At 46.5% G+C, this 15,529-nt stretch overlaps 1 protein-coding gene across 1 annotated transcript; it reads right to left on the bottom strand.

The window, feature by feature from the left end:
* Positions 1 to 4,032: 4,032 nt before the first annotated feature.
* Positions 4,033 to 14,885, bottom strand: clcf1 (cardiotrophin-like cytokine factor 1). The gene is made up of 3 exons (XM_037460105.2): positions 14,668 to 14,885; positions 7,388 to 7,542; positions 4,033 to 6,626 (listed from the first exon to the last, which is right to left on the bottom strand). The coding sequence occupies exons 1-3, from the start codon at positions 14,678 to 14,680 to the stop codon at positions 5,277 to 5,279; spliced, it is 1,518 nt and encodes a 505-aa protein (XP_037316002.2). The 5' UTR covers positions 14,681 to 14,885; the 3' UTR covers positions 4,033 to 5,276.
* Between the last annotated feature and the right edge of the window lie 644 nt (positions 14,886 to 15,529).

Below are 15,529 nucleotides of genomic sequence, written 5' to 3'. Positions count from 1 at the left end.
ATCCAGGAGACAAGTGGAAGAGTTGGATTTCAAAATTGTAGAAGTCAGTTGATCAAGGTTGATGGAAGAGAAACCATCCAAGTAGGTATCAGGGCCCACGGCTGCGTCCAAGGATCCTACATCCGCGGACGGGTTGGCTCCGGTTGGGGGTAGTAGACCATCAATTTTCTCTTTGATAGTCAGAATCTTATTATTGAAGAAGTTCATAAAGTCGTTACTACTGAGGTCCACAGGAATACACGGCTCGACAGCGCTGTGACTCTCTGTCAGTCTGGCTACAGTGCTGAAGAGAAACCTGGAGTTGTTTTTATTTTTCTCGATTAATGATGAGTAATAAGATGCTCTTGCGTTACGGAGAGCCTTCTTATATGTTTTAACGCTGTCTTGCCAAGTTAGCCTAGATCCTTCTGATTTGGTGGAACGCCATAACCGCTCAAGTTTCCGCACAGTTTGCTTTAGGTTCCGGGTTTGAGAGTTATACCAAGGCGCGAACTTCCTTCTTGTTGCCATTCTTCTTTTGAGGGGAGCAATACCGTCCAGCGCCATTCTCAAAGAGCCTGTGGCAGTATCGACAAGATGGTCGATTTGTGACGGACTGAAGTTTTCACAGGAGTCTTCTGATATCTTGAGACAGGACACTGAACTTAGAGCAGAGCACCTATTGGACATTGATAAGTTGACCGAAGCTCACCTTTGTTTCTGAGACCAAAATATACCTTATTTGCACATGTGTCGTGTCACAGTACTCTTCATGGTCAGGTGAGCCTTCTGTGACACGCCCAGACCACACGGTACCCCCACCCATTCAAACCATTCAACCATCAGATGAATGAACACCCGGCCCCATTTCTCCCTAATTGCTTTTGAAAACATGTCGGCGAGCAGAGCAACACGGGCAATGACAGCTCGCGGTGTTTTCCTACGGGACAAAGTCAACAAGCGCAGACAGCGACATGAAAGAGCTCACACACCTCTGCGGCTTCGCTCACTCACACGGACGACCGATTGATTAACTCATAAATCATCCTCATTCAGGCCCCCGGGCCCTGAAGCGTCCCTTCACCTCCACCAACAAACCCCCCCCCCCCCCCCGCCCGCCCCCGCCACCCTAAGAAGAAAAAACGGCGGTGAGAAGCTGCAGCCCAACCCTCCGAACCCTCCAGCGCCCTGCAGCTAAGTAAGTGGAGGCGGGATGTTTCAGCTCATGGCAGAAGCCCAGAAGGAGGGAGAGGCCAGGTGGGGCAGGTACACTGAGTGCTACTGGGTAAAAGAAGAAAAAAAAAAGAGTCAGGGTGGATTCATGGAAACTCCAGGTTTAGAATCAGCGAGGATTATAATACAAACAGGGAGGCGTGCAGGGAGAAAACACGGGGGGCTTAAAGAGGGATACAAATGTGTTAAAAAGACAAACGACAAGATCTGAATGAAACGCTGTGTAATGCTGCCAAAAACAGAGAGAAACAGGGAGGGTGGGGGGGACGCCGATATAGAGAGAAAGGGGGAGAGAACGCATAGAGGAATGCAGTAAATCCCAAAGAGACTGAACTATCCTCTGAAGAAAGGGAAGAGGAATTTTTATGTGCTGCAGGTGAGCAGAAGAGAGAGGGAAGAGGAGACGAGGAGATAGACAGATGGAAAAAGAAGAGGGAGAGGACGCGGGGGTGGCCGAGGGAATTAGGGGGTTGCTTCAAAAGGCTTTGATTGTGGCACAGAGAAAGGGACACATGGGGGGAAAATGATGCAAAAGTGGCAAGAAATGACACAAAATGGCTTCTGGGGCGGTTAGAGAGAGGATGGCATGTGCATGGACACGGTGAAGAAGGATCAGGAGGACATGTGGTGAAAAGATTGGGAGACAGAGTGTGACCAAAAAACAAAAGGAAAGAACATAAATAGGAGAGAGAGAGAAGGACGGACGGGGAGGAAGAGGAGGTCTGAGAATAAGCGCATCTGTGAATCTTAAAGGCACACGCGGCTTTTCAGGAGACAACCCGATGGTCATGTTGAGTATTATCGGGGTATAAGAAAGATTTCCTTTGCTCCGCTATGGCCTCTTTGTTTGTTTGGCCTGTATTTAAACTTCTTTAATGCTATCAGGTGTTCTACCTCCACATCCAAGTACTCAGAACCTACAGGCAAAACCGCGTTTAGTTTTTGTTTCATGATATATTCAATGTTTCTCAACATAAAAACAAACGAGTCTTCTGTATAGATAAATTATAGATTCACATTCTGGCTATCCCTCTTAATTAGATATGTCCTCCTCTAAAATCCACTGTGGAGAGGAAGCCTTTCAGCACCATGAATCAAATAAATTAAAACAGCCTCATCACTGAAACTAGGCAAACCACAGTTGTCAAGCTCCGTTAAAATGACTTATTGGATTGCCGAATATTTTTGTACTATCTACAGAGCATCATTTTTATTTTCACTTCATTATTGTGGCTGTGTATCTGCATAACAACTACTTGTTGGCTGGATTGACCAAAATGCTTTGATATGTCCACAAGGCCCTGTACGAGCAAACCTCAATCTATGCGTCATTCTGACACTAAAAGGCAGTAAACTGTGGATCGATGGAGCGAGCTCTAGAGCAGAACAAGTGCACACTAATTTGAACAAAAACACGGCGAGGACATGGAGTCCTCTGGAGGTCAGCGGGCCCGCTTGGGTGGGACGGACGGGCCCGTCCGAGCAGCGGGGCCGCTCACAGCGCCGATGCTGTCCGGCTGTCACTGACGGTGTCCGATATTATCGCGGTGCTCGCCAGCTGAGTCACTCCAACGGGGTTCGGCAATCCTGTTTACAGCTTCAGCCTGGAGCCATTTGTCTCTCAAAGAGAGAGACGGGCAGAGAGGGAGAGAGAGAGAGAGAGAGAGAGTCAACGCTGAGTGATGGCTGTTAGATAGTTACGCATGACGGGCCTTATTCCAACAAAAGTTGTGACACAGAGATAATGATTCACACACGTGCTGCGCTTGCAAGCCCACTCAACAATACACGCACACTGTGCAAACCCACACGCACACACTACACAAAGCTGCCTTTGTTGACGACTGGCGGCCCTTCAGTCTCCGCTCACTGAATGTAAAAAGCATACCGTCTTGTGAGTGTGTTAAGTCACGTCCCCGTCAGCGTTAACCCCCCCACAGAGAAAGAGAGAGAGAGACCGTGTGATGATGTGTCAGCGATGACACAGTCGACCTGCCATAGGAGGGACTTCCTGCCCTGCTAAAGCTGCTTTTCATGGTGCGTGTGGGCACTTGTTTGTCAGCACATAGTCCCGATTTGTACGTGCCTGTGTGTGTGTCCCCGTGTGTGTGTGTGTGTTTGTGTGTCCGGGTGGGCGTTTGCTGTTTTGTGCAGGTGTGTAGCTCAAAGGTGATTGAAAGGAGATTCTCATTGATCCTTTAATATCTGGCCTTGGGCAAAAAGAGGGGGCCAGTGAGCTTCAGTGTGTTTGTGCACGTGTGTTTGCGTGTGTGTGCATGTTTGTGTGTGTGTGTGTGTGTGTGGGGGGGGAGATAACAGGTGAGAAAGCGATAAAGGAGTCTGTGGAACTCCATTGAAGCACAGACACAACAAGAGAGCATTGTGGTTGGTGGGATTAGGAGGGGGGGGGGGTGTACCTGTGCCTGTTTCATGTAAATCCCTCACTGTCACATGTCAGAGAGATGGATTTTTTTTGGGGGGGGGGGGGCGAAGAGGAGCTTCGTGAGATACTGTGATGAGAATAGAAAGCAAAGCGGGAGGTGGGAAAAGAGACATGAAAGGAAAAAATGAGAGATCGTAAATTTTCACCGGGACAGACGAATAAAAACTCTCTCGTCCCTGCCTCTCTTGCTCTACTTTCTTGTGATTAATGTTAGCCGGCCTTTGTCTCGCCGACCCCAAACTCCTCTCCCCTTGTGCCAATCACCCGAAACCATCCCCATAAAACTGAAACCATAGCAAACAAAAATCCCTTAAGCATTTTTTTTTGCCTCCCCTCCCAAAAGTCTCCCAAAAGACCAATAACAATATACGCTCTGTACAAAAGCTCGTATTTATTCTCTCTTGAGTTACATTACAGTATATTCACACCACGGAGAAAAATAAATAAACATCTCGTTCAATAAATATTACAGAGATATGATCCATAACCTTTAGCCATGTCAGCCGAGGCACATTGTGGAGACATAACAATGGATTCATTCGGAAAAATAAATCAAGTCAAAGGAAAAAGTGTCTGATTTCATGTGTCAAAACGCACAAAAGATTCCCATAAATGTGTCAAATGTTTTCTGTTTAGGGGTGTGAAGTTACTAAATGGATTAGTTAGAAAATGTATTCTTACTGTTCATATGCTGGATCGTTTCTTTACCAGATAGTATTGTTGACTATGACTGCAACTTGCCAATTTTACCCTTTGGTTTGTGGTCTGGACTAAACAAACAAGACTTTACTTTGATTAGTTTAAAGGTGCTCAAGGTGGGTTCTTTCTGGCTAGTGCGCCCCCTGTTTCCAGTCTTTATATTATAATACAGTCATTTAATACCAAGTGGAGAAGTGGTTACAGAAAACACAAAACTGTGGTACCGTTTGGGAAAGTAATTCTATTCTGAAACATTTCAAGCTAACCATGTGTGTCGGGAGTGAAATCAATACATAATTGGCAGAAATGTGTGAGCACTGAAACAAAAGCAGCAAAGAAGCGAACGGTTGTGGCGCCAAATGCCTCAATAAGTGTGTGTATGTGTGTGTGTCTGCACAGTATGTGTAGCGCTGTTGTCGGGTTACTGTAACTGACCAGAAGACCCCCTGACACATCGCCTCCTCCCGTCTCCCTCTTCCTCTCCACCTCTTCATCCCTTTCGGGCCATTTCCTCCTCTCCTTTTGTCTTCCACCCGTCCAGAAGTTTTCCTGAACGTTGATTCACACATCTGGAGGTCACTGAACCGGCTCTAACTCAATGGCTGCACTGTTTGCCTCTCTGCCTGTCACTCGCCCCCCCTGTGTGCAGTGTGTGTGTGTGTGTGTGTGTGTGTGTGTGTGTGTAACCAACTACGGTGGTATTTCTGTTGATCTATGAGCCGTGAAGTCCGGTAACTCAGCCCGGTCTCATTGTGTCTCGCTCAATGAGCTGCTGGTCATGTGTTGGCTCTATATTCCATCAGTACTCCTTCTTCCAGTACACGGCATGAGTCAATGCGTTAATGTGCTTTTGTCTGTCGAGCTCTCTCAAATTGTTCACTCTCATTTTGTGCAAACAGTAGATTCTCTGATGAACTGCGTCTCAGCCTCTGAGTCTCTTCTTGAGGCGGTTAAAGTCCTTCGCCGAGCGCCACAGCCAAGTCTGAAGCTCCCTCAATATCCAAAAACCCTCCACCTTCCTGGCGAAGTCGTTCATGGTCGGCCGCACCGACAGCAGCGAGGAGGCGGAGGAAGAGGAGGAGGCGAGGAGCGGAGGCAGAGGAGGCGAAAGGAGGGAGGTTCCCCTTTGCAAAGACAGGGGAACCGGGCGGGAGAGGAGGGTGTGCTCCTCTCCCGCCCCGAACTGGTAGAGTAAGGACAGCGTGGACAGCGGAGGCTGGAGGGTGGGAGAGTGGAGGGAGCGAGGAGGCCGACGCTGGTGATGGAAAGTGGAGTAAGGGGCCTCCGTGTCTGTTTGCTTCTCCTCCTCCTCCTCCACCCCCCTCAAGCCTGTGCGCCCCGCCCCCACAATAAATCCGCCTCCTTCTCTCAGTGTTCCCGTGTGACGAGAGTTCAGATTGTAGCTGTATTGATTGTTGTCGGTGCGGATGCTCGGCAGTTGAAGGAAGGTGGAGGCGCCCGCACCCGGGTACGACGCTTCTACCCACGGGTCGGGCTGCGTCTCCTTCTCCTCTCCATCCTCGTCGACGCTCAACAGCCTCCTCCTCCTCCATCCCACCTCGCTCGCCTCTCCCTCCAGCTGCTCGTCCTCCTGCTGCTCCCCTCCTCTCTCCTCTTCGCCGGCGGGCCCTTTCCCGCGCTCCGGCTCCTCCCTCCTCCCCCTCCTGCCTCTTTCTCCTCTTCCCTTCTCCCTCAATCCGCCACTCCCTCCCCCGGCTGCGGTCGCGTCCGCTCTCCTCTCCTCCCTCCCTCTTCTCTTTTCCACCATTTCTACGGTGACGTCCTCCCTCTCTCCTCTGGCCGAGGTCTTTCCGCTCCGTTTCTGGTTGTTGCGCTGACCGGACGCCGCCCTCGTCCCGGCCCGTGACCTGTAAAGGCTCTGGGTCATCAGCGGAGCGGGTCGGTCGCCCCCTGGGCCCCTCAGAGGGTACTGCAGCTCACCGGCGTTACTCCCCACGTTGGCAGAGGGAGGAGGAAGCGCGTAACCAAGGGTGGTCATCAGTGCAGATATGGAGCCCAGCAGCCCATCCAAGCCTGTGCAAAAGTGCAGCAGGGAGGTCTTGAGGGAGGGGCAGAGGGTGGAGCGGGCCAACTCCCTGACCGCCGCCAGCAGGACGGAGTAGGCCCTCTGGTTCTGGGCGAGCCGAGCTTGGTTCTCCAGGCCGTGCCACAGCTCCAGGCGGGTGGCGGCGCTGGGCAGGGACAGAGCGGTACTGTTGGGCCGAGGAGGGGAGAAGTCCTTCTCGTTGAATGGAGGGCCCAGGTAGGTCAGCTGGAGGAGATGCACACAAGGTGGACAGAAGGAGGAGAAGTTACACATTTTCGGGGCCAGGTTTGGGCATAACACATAACATAACACTTTCTAGAGCTTCATCGCTGAGTTTGCAGAGCCCAGAAAAACGTGAGATCAGGCGGGTTGTCAATAAGCCAACAGCTTAGCAAGATCATCTAAACAACTTCATTTGGATGTTGAACTGAAAGTGAGTGATCCTGTCATAGTCTGTAATGATACATCATTAAAGTGGAAAAAACTGCGGTAGCCCAAGTACAGCTGATCAAAGTGGAGCCAGGAAGTTGACTTCTAACATGTGATGGATTTTTGCTTTGGCTCTATGTCGTCTTCCGAATTAGTTTCGCCATTAGTCCAATGTCATCTCTCTTTCAGCTCTGTTTTTCATCTCTCACAACTCCTGTGGGAAATATCCACCGTTTTAGCTGCTATGTTCCCCATCAGGTGACTGACAGTCACAGCCTGTCTGTTTAGACGCAGCAGGTAGGGTACTACCTACTAACTCTGGGTTTTAAAACGGGCTGAAAACGACCCAATGAGAGCTACAAGTTGCGATGAAGCCGAGAGGAGCTGTGGATTCAGGGGATTATTCTCTGTGAGTTGACCATGAGCGATTCAAGTGGTCACATTGTTTTCATGTTGCCATTGATGCATTGTTATTATAAAACTATAGAGTTAAACAGCTTTAACAGGAAATGGGAAAAAAGATCTGAAAATGAATAGTGTCACTAAACCTGGCTCACATATATGTCTTTGATTTCCTTGAGCTGGTACTCCAGGTATTTGGTCAGCTCGTACGTGCTTTCTATCGAACTCCTCTCGCTGGCCAGGTTGGGCGAAGTATCCAGGGCCGTTGCCAGGGCAGCGGCCAATAGCAAGACTAGCTGGCGTTGAAGCACTGTGGAGAAATCAAAAAATGATTAAAGCGGTCCGGGATGTTTCTTTAAGGACACTGGCGTCATGGGTGATAATCAACACACACTGAAGTGGGATTCGTAATCATAACAAGAAGAGGGAATTTATCTCAGCCATTATTTTCTCAGGCGTTTGGTGATTATATAACTTGAATGCTTGGTTTTTAATTAATATGATGATTTGAGAACTCAACAGACGAAAATCACCTCCAGCTATAGTTGCCAAGCGTCGCTCTGGTCGCTGCACCATCACACTGTTTATAGGATTCCTTCTTTTTTTTTTTTTTTACAATATTCTGGTTTATTTCTTTGTCTCTATGGCGATGGCCTTGTCTGTTTACATACTGCCAGGTCGGAGTCATCTGACACGGCCAATAAAGCTTTTTCCGTTTCCAATCTAATTTTAGAGGTTTCTAGCTGTCGGAGGTTTACTTTGGCTTCAAATAAAAACCTCGCTTAATAGCTTCAGAGAGTCAGACAAATGGCTCCTATGTTCAATGCACCAGCCTGTCAGGCAAACAGTCGCTTTAACACGTATACACACACACACACACACACACATGTGCATGTCCCAGGCATGAGGCTCTCTTTACAATCACAAACATGAACGTGTTTGTATCAGTTGTGTGTTTGCTGTGGACTTGTTTAGTTTTCAGAGTGTTTGTGTAGGTGTTTAATGTTACTGTGTGAGTGTTTGTGAGGATGTTTGTAGCCGTGATTTTATATATGGATGAACTTCACATACTGAACTGTGAGTGTATACTATGATTTCTAGGTGGGGGGCAGGGGCACAGGGAGAATGTAATGCTGGAAACCTTTTAGTCTCCTTTTCTCTAAATTTCAAACAGAGAAAATTGGAGCTGAAAGGTGGTTTTCAACACTACGGGACCTCGTGTACGTCCACTCCTCTTCGCCCCCTGCTCACCTTCACACCTTCACCTTCCCTCCGTCACTTTCTGACAGCCGAGTCTCTTTCGACGCGTCTTTAGAGCATCGCTGGAGCGCGACACACATTTCTTTGGTTCGTCTCTGGTCTCTGTCATCCTCCCCCCCCGTCCTGACACCCAGACGACAGGGCTTCGTGCTTGTAATTATAGGCAAAACGTGCTGCTGTACAACAGGTATGAAATATGTCTCTGTCTCTCTCTTTCTCTCTGACTCACTCGGGTCTCTCCTTGCCTCATCAATTTAATGCTTCTGTCCTCTCGAACGAGTCACTGCCCATTTTCTGTCTGTGTCATCATACCCCCCCTGGCTTTTATCCCTTTTATGCCTCTGGGGAAAATAACTGAAGCCAATTAACCCTGATTAGCTCTCCTGCTCTTCTTCTATTGCCCCTTTTTTTTCATCCATCCGTCACAGGAAGAAAATGAACAGGTTTAAACACTCAACGCGCATTCAAGGGTTCTAGGAAAACAAGTTCTGACCTTAAAATGTCGACACCTCCTTCTTCTGACTCAACTGCTTACGTTTGACGCATCAGTATGCCCGGGTTGGGTCGAAACCTAATGATGTCAGGCACTCTATATTACTCATACAAAAATGTGTAGTTGTAATTACAACCATTTCAAAACAAACGGTAGCACTTCAATGTAACAGCTCTTATCTGTATAGCAAGTTGTAAACCGGCTTATTTGCTAAAATTGCATTTTCTTGTTCTTCTGAGTTTCACTTATTGTAAGTCACTTTGGATAAAAACGTCAGCTAAATGACATGTTATGTCATTTTAAAAATAAATTGACTTCACCCCCTTTGGTTGTGTTACAAATTGAAATGACAACATGGCAACAACGAGTAACTGACATTTTCAGCCTAACAAGCTGAAGCTCGCTGAAGTTGCACGTCGAATTGGCTCAAAGTTGAATGACAGTTTGAAATTAAAACAGGATTAGAAGTGCGGTCCTGGTAGCTCTCCCCCTACCTGTTGACCCGGAGTTGTCGGCTTCCTCAAAGCTTTCCCCCCCAGAATATTTCCTAAAACACAGGTTGGACTCGGGCAACTCCCACATGCTCCCACACACACCTTGAAATCAGTCGACTATACCGCAACCTGCGTCAGCCAAGCCCTCTCCGATCTCCTCGCCCTCGAAATCCTCATCACCTGTCGGAAGCAATAAGCGTCTTTCAACGACTCCTGAACATTTGGAGCTCATCAAGCACCGGTTCCTCCCCCATTAGCATCAAAACACCCCTAAATCAACACGACATCTCAGAGTAAACAGGCCTGAAGGGACACACACACACACACACACATGCAGCAAGGGTGGCATTCAGAAGGAATAAACAGGTACCCAAAAAAAGGAGCTTGGGATACAGAAAGAAAATTCGACTTGGCAAAAATCAACCCAAACGGTTCCAAACTGTATCGCTTTGTCTGCGGCCACATGTTCGGAGATGATTGCCAGACGTGAAAGCCTCTTGTTGTTGTTATTGAGCGCTGACATGTCTAAAAGCATCCTCCACTCCAGCTTAAAACAACCGCTCTTTTGTACCAGGAAATTGAGACAACTCGAACCCAGGACCGGGTTTGTGTACCTGGCAGTGGTGGAGGCGCACTCCGCAGGGCAGGTTGGAAACCAGAACATTCTCCGTGGGAGGATTGCGTTACAGCAACACAGGGGTTCCCTGCAGCCGCCAACCATGGCCCGCCCTTATGTGCACTGGTGCCTGTGTGTGCGTGTTTGAAACGTATTCTGGCACACTTGCCCATCAGGGTTTCACATATTATGTGCATAGAGGGAAGCTTCATTCTTCACAACAGACCATACGGTTTGTTCCATGGTTCCAAAGTCTGATCCGTCCTTTTGGACTCTGGCCGCCATCTGCAATTGCAGAGCTCAACGTGAGCTTCGGCCATCGGAGCTTCTGAGCTGCTAGTAGGTCAAAACTGAAGGTGGGCGCAGGGTCAGGGTTCAGAGGGTGCGAGGTTGCGTTTCGGGGTAGTTCCAGACGGTGTTTGTGGGCGTTGTACGAGCCTCCATCCAAGTAGACTATCTCATCTTTTCCAACCAGCACCACCACTAGAGGTTTTAAAACAAAGTACTAAAACAGAATTTGGTAATGTAGGAAATCCATGTGCAAGGTAATCTTTCCAGTGTGGTCCAAGAAAAAAAACGGCTCCAGGGCCAAAAGAGGTTGCCCTTCATTGCATTAAACCTGCAAAAGGGGTCTTAGACAGAAAACATCGGCATCACGTGGAAGACGTTAGAAATCGGCCCAAATGAGATGTCTAATTGTTACATTGTCCAGCGCAAAGATGCCTGCGGTGACCACAGTCACTTGTCCTGCCAAAATTTTGGTGAGCCTTCTGACATGGTCTAACATTCATGAGGCAATGCAGCAGGGTTTTGAAACAAAATGCTAGAACCGCTGTGTGTTTCCCAGAAGTCGAACAACACGCTGCCGTCCTCTCACTCTCCAGAGTTGTCTAGTCACTATTTATGTAGTACTCCTCTTCTTCATTAGACTCCATTGGACAGGAAAATTATGTATTCAGCCTTGTTTCATGCTACTGTCAGGAGACACATCACTCACAGTTCCATCCGAATTTGACTCGTTAATGACTTTTACTTGGATTCATGTGTAATATTTTGAGTGTGCGTTTTTCATTTCAGACGGAAAGAAATCGGTCATTTGATAACTCTTCATTTGGGTTGCAATTCTGTTCAGTTCAACATTGACAGTCAGGGGTCAGTGTCGAGTGTTGTGTCTGTGTACAGTTAAATGCCAGATTTATGTGCAGTCTGTACTCAATCAAACGTGCATTCCTTTACTAACTCAACACACACACACATATGCATCCAGATTGTGCACTGGAGATACATATTTGCTCAACCTTATCCTGAATAAATACATATAAAAAAGACATTTTCCCCATATCTTGTTCCAAGGAATTCCTTCATCTGTAGTTTGTTCATGCTGAATTTAGAATTGATCCTCCTGGCACCGGCATGGGTAGCCAAACGGCATCGGTAATCCAAAAAAACAAAGATGAAAGAAAACAGTTAAAAGAGCCAATAAAATTGTTGTTTATGCCCAGATTCTCTTTGGGAAACTGTGTCTCCCTGGTCGTAAACTCAATGTCCTCTGTGTACTTCCCCTTCTTAGCCCGATGTCTGTCTCCCTTATTGACCTTATAAACAAATCCATCCATGCATTTGTGTTTTCTAAATCTGTGGATTCCAATCAGGCCGAGCTTTATCGCCATGTTTGGTCTCAATTTCGCTGTCCCTTCATCTGTCTGCCTTTCCCCCTGAATCTTTCTGAAACATCAAACCTTCTTCTTTAAAGTCTCCTTCCTTTCTCTCCCTAATTAACCGTTCCCCTCTCTTCCTTTCACTAATTGGCTCCACTCATTCCCTCCATCTACATCTTTTGCTCCTTTCTTCCCCCTTTTCAGACCTTCGGCCTTCATAATACCACTTTAAGACCCTCGTCACTCATGATCTCCCCCTTTTCTCCTTAATGATACATCAAGAGACCAGATGTAATTTCAATATCTCTGCTCCGTCACCGTGATCAAAGAAACTAAATGTACTACAAGGTAGAATAAAAAAATTAGTCAAATTATTGTTAGTTGACAGGAAATTAAATGACAAGTACTCTGTTAATGAATCATAACTTAAGCCATTTTTTTCCAATGAAATCGTGTCAATTACAGTAAGACAATGTATATATCTAATTTGATAGCAGGCCGATACTGAATATAAAAGAGTTTGGGACTTTTTGAAGAAGAAATGTAAGTATATCTATCAATATAAAGATTTCAAATTGAGTTTCTATCTTCTGACAAAACCATCTGCAGACATATTGTTGTTGAACAGATTTGTTACCTCACTTGTATGTAAACTATTTGATTCCACTTTTTTTGACTGATGTATTTGGTGCCTCACTATATGTTTATTTATTCATTGTATCAATCATTTTTCTCTTACTTTATGCATTAGCTGTACCAATGTTTTCTCCTGTTATTTGCTTCCAAACTAGTTTCCCCTCTGGAGATTACAAATGAAAATGTTACCTGCTCATCAATTTAGATAACGACACAACGTGAAGAAATGAGAGGACTGCTCTACACCGAGGCATTAAGGATCTGAATCAGGAGAGTGAGGAGAGATGTGCTTAGGTCTTCAGGGATTCGGCCAGAGGAGAGAAGGAGAAGGAAGAGGGGATTTGAAAGGAAGGAAAAGAAGTTGGTGCAGGGGAGGGAGAGAGGGAGAGTTTTTCTGAAGCGAGGGGCCATGTTAATTTGGGAAAAATGTAAACAGCATGTGTAACTGTTCAAAGCGTGACCGACTCATTTTATATCATTCCCCCCTACTCTCTTCTCTCTCTTTCCCTCTGGGTGCTGCTAACTTCTGTCAATCGGGAATCTGCAATGCATTAACCCCTCTACCGCCAGTTCCTCTTCTCTCTCCCTCTATTTACTTTTATCTGTCCCTACCTCTCTTTACCCCCCCCAGCACCCACCCCCACCTCCACAAATCCTCCTGACATCCATATATACCGTGACGAATTGAGGACGCTGGTGATGTGAAAGGGTCACTTTCCACCCCCCCCCCCTCTCTTTCTCTCTCTCTCTTTCTCTGTCCTTGTCTCCTTGCACTCTTCCTTTGTTTCCTCATTTTGGCTGCATGGTGTGCTTCAGCTTGCAGGTCCAACACACACTAAATCTTTTATCTGAAACACACCAACACTAATTCAATCCTGCCAGAAATAACAGACCTTGTCACTGTGTGTGTGTGTTAGAGAGAAAGAGGAAAAACATGCAATGATGTGTGTGAGCATGTGCTGTTTTGTGTGTCTACCTGGCGAGGTGCTTTTGTTTGTGTGTGTTTGTGTAGTTTGTGTTCTAAGGCAGCTGAGCTCTGTGTGTATTTATTTGCTTTGCGTATCAGAGGGAGCAGCAGTTTGTTTTTTTTAGCGCCATATGGAGCGGCCGGACATCAGGAAATTTGGCCTTGTGGTGTGACCAGAGGGGTGCAAACGAGGGGGGGGGGAGCTGTAGTGGACAGAAATGAGGAGAGAGGGAGAGATGGTGAGCTGTAGTGGACAGAGACGTGGGAGAGAGGGATGAAAAGACAAACTTGGTGATCTTCACTTCAGCGCATCATTGTATCATCTCTCCTCTGCACAACTTTCTTTCACCTCCCTTTGCTTCCTTCCATAGACGGAGAGCAGCAGCCGCACCACAGCAGAAGGAGAAATGTGTGTGCATCAGTGTGTGTGTGTGTGTGTGTGTGTGTGTGTGTGTGTGTGTGTGTGTGTGTGTGTGTGTGTGTGTGTGTGTGTGTGTGCGAGCTCACACCCTGACTAACTTGAATCATGTACTTTCTCATATCACTGACAGCTAACTAGACAGGGGCTTTAGCTGCTTCTGACCTCCTCAACCTGTGTCATTTTTTACTGTGAATGAGAACCTCCCCTTCTGTCTTTAACACACACACACTTTCACACACTCCCTCTCTCTTTCTCTCTCTCTCTTTTTCTCTCTCTCTATGCCCCCCCCCCTCCCCTCTGTTGTCTGTTAATCTCATAATCCTGTCTACATTTTTTTGATGATAAAACAGCATCTATATAATTAACAACAGTTTGATTTTGAACAAGTCTGCTTGATATGTACTTCTTTTTGCATTGTATTTCTTTGGAAAACTCTGAGCTGTGGTGATGAGCTACCAAACCCATCTGTGGCTTTACCATCATTCTACATAGTAAAGAAAGGATTTGCATCCATATTTAAACTAAAATGGGATTTTAAAAACGTTGCAAATACAATTATTTTAAGGAGTTTTTCATTTCTTTTTTTCCCCCAGGATAACAAAAACAGTTGAATGTAATATAAGACCATGCACAATTAGATACTTTAATGTTGGCTGCAAAATGCTCAAACTAACCACAAGATGGGATATGATTTTATCGTGCGAAAACGTCGATCACGTGGGATACATTTTCATCATCTTATTGGATTTGCAAAAGAAAAATCTCCGTATCAATTAACGACATAAATATATACCACATATATTATCGTAATATCACATAAGTGTTTTTTTTAAATATTATTATTATTTTTTTAAACTGCCATGAAAGGGGTATTTGAATAAAGCACTTACCTCCGTAAAGCATTTTGTTTTTATCCCAATCCTTTTATTCCGTTCAGTTCGCTCTCGCAACTTGGTCCACTGTTGAATTTGAAGCTGAAATAAAGCGACAACAACGTCTTCTTTCCTTTTGGTGGATCCGTTTGCTTCTCTAGAAACGTGTACACGAACCTCTGGTTTGATGCTGGCTTCACGTGTGTGGTCCGTGTGACGGACTGAAGGACGGAGCAGCCTTTATGTACCTCCGCCCTACCTCCTCTCTCTCTCTCTCTCCCCCCTCCCCTCCTCCCCATCCCCGTCTCTCCTTATTTCGTTGTCCTCCTCCACGGAGCTGGTGATTCACCGGGTTGACGCATCCCGGCTGCACTGGACGCGGCCGCCGCACCACGGGACACGTCACAAATCACGCGCGCGTCTGTCTCCGCTCGTCATCCTCACGAGCGCGTTAAAGGACCGCGGCCGTTTGATCTGTAATCCGCTTCCCTTCTAATCAGGTGCGCGAGTTCACGGAGACGCCGGCAGCTCTTTGACTCTCAAATCATCCTGAAAATAAGAAGTTACATTCCATTATCGGCTTTTCTCGCTTATTTATCAGGCCGTTTCTCGCCCTTTTTTATGGAAGCCTATTTTTTCCCATCAGCGGCCTACTTATTTAGGCCACTCGGGAGACTTTCTCTAAACACTAAAAACAACAACAACAACAACAACAAAAGTTTAGAGACGTTCTTTTTTTCCCCGTGTATTTACGCAAAATAAGGCACAACGTAATTTGGAAATAATAGGTGAGTATATATGAATAACAACAAAATATCAGGAAATAAACGAATAAAATTCAGGGAAGATTTCATTGAGCAGCATACGTGAATTGTTGTCA

This window comes from Pungitius pungitius, chromosome 2 (assembly GCF_949316345.1).
Source record: "Pungitius pungitius chromosome 2, fPunPun2.1, whole genome shotgun sequence".
In the NCBI taxonomy this organism is placed as follows: Eukaryota; Metazoa; Chordata; class Actinopteri; order Perciformes; family Gasterosteidae; genus Pungitius; species Pungitius pungitius.
The sequence above is the reverse complement of the archived record's forward strand: the minus strand, read 5'-3'. Positions and strand labels throughout refer to the sequence as shown.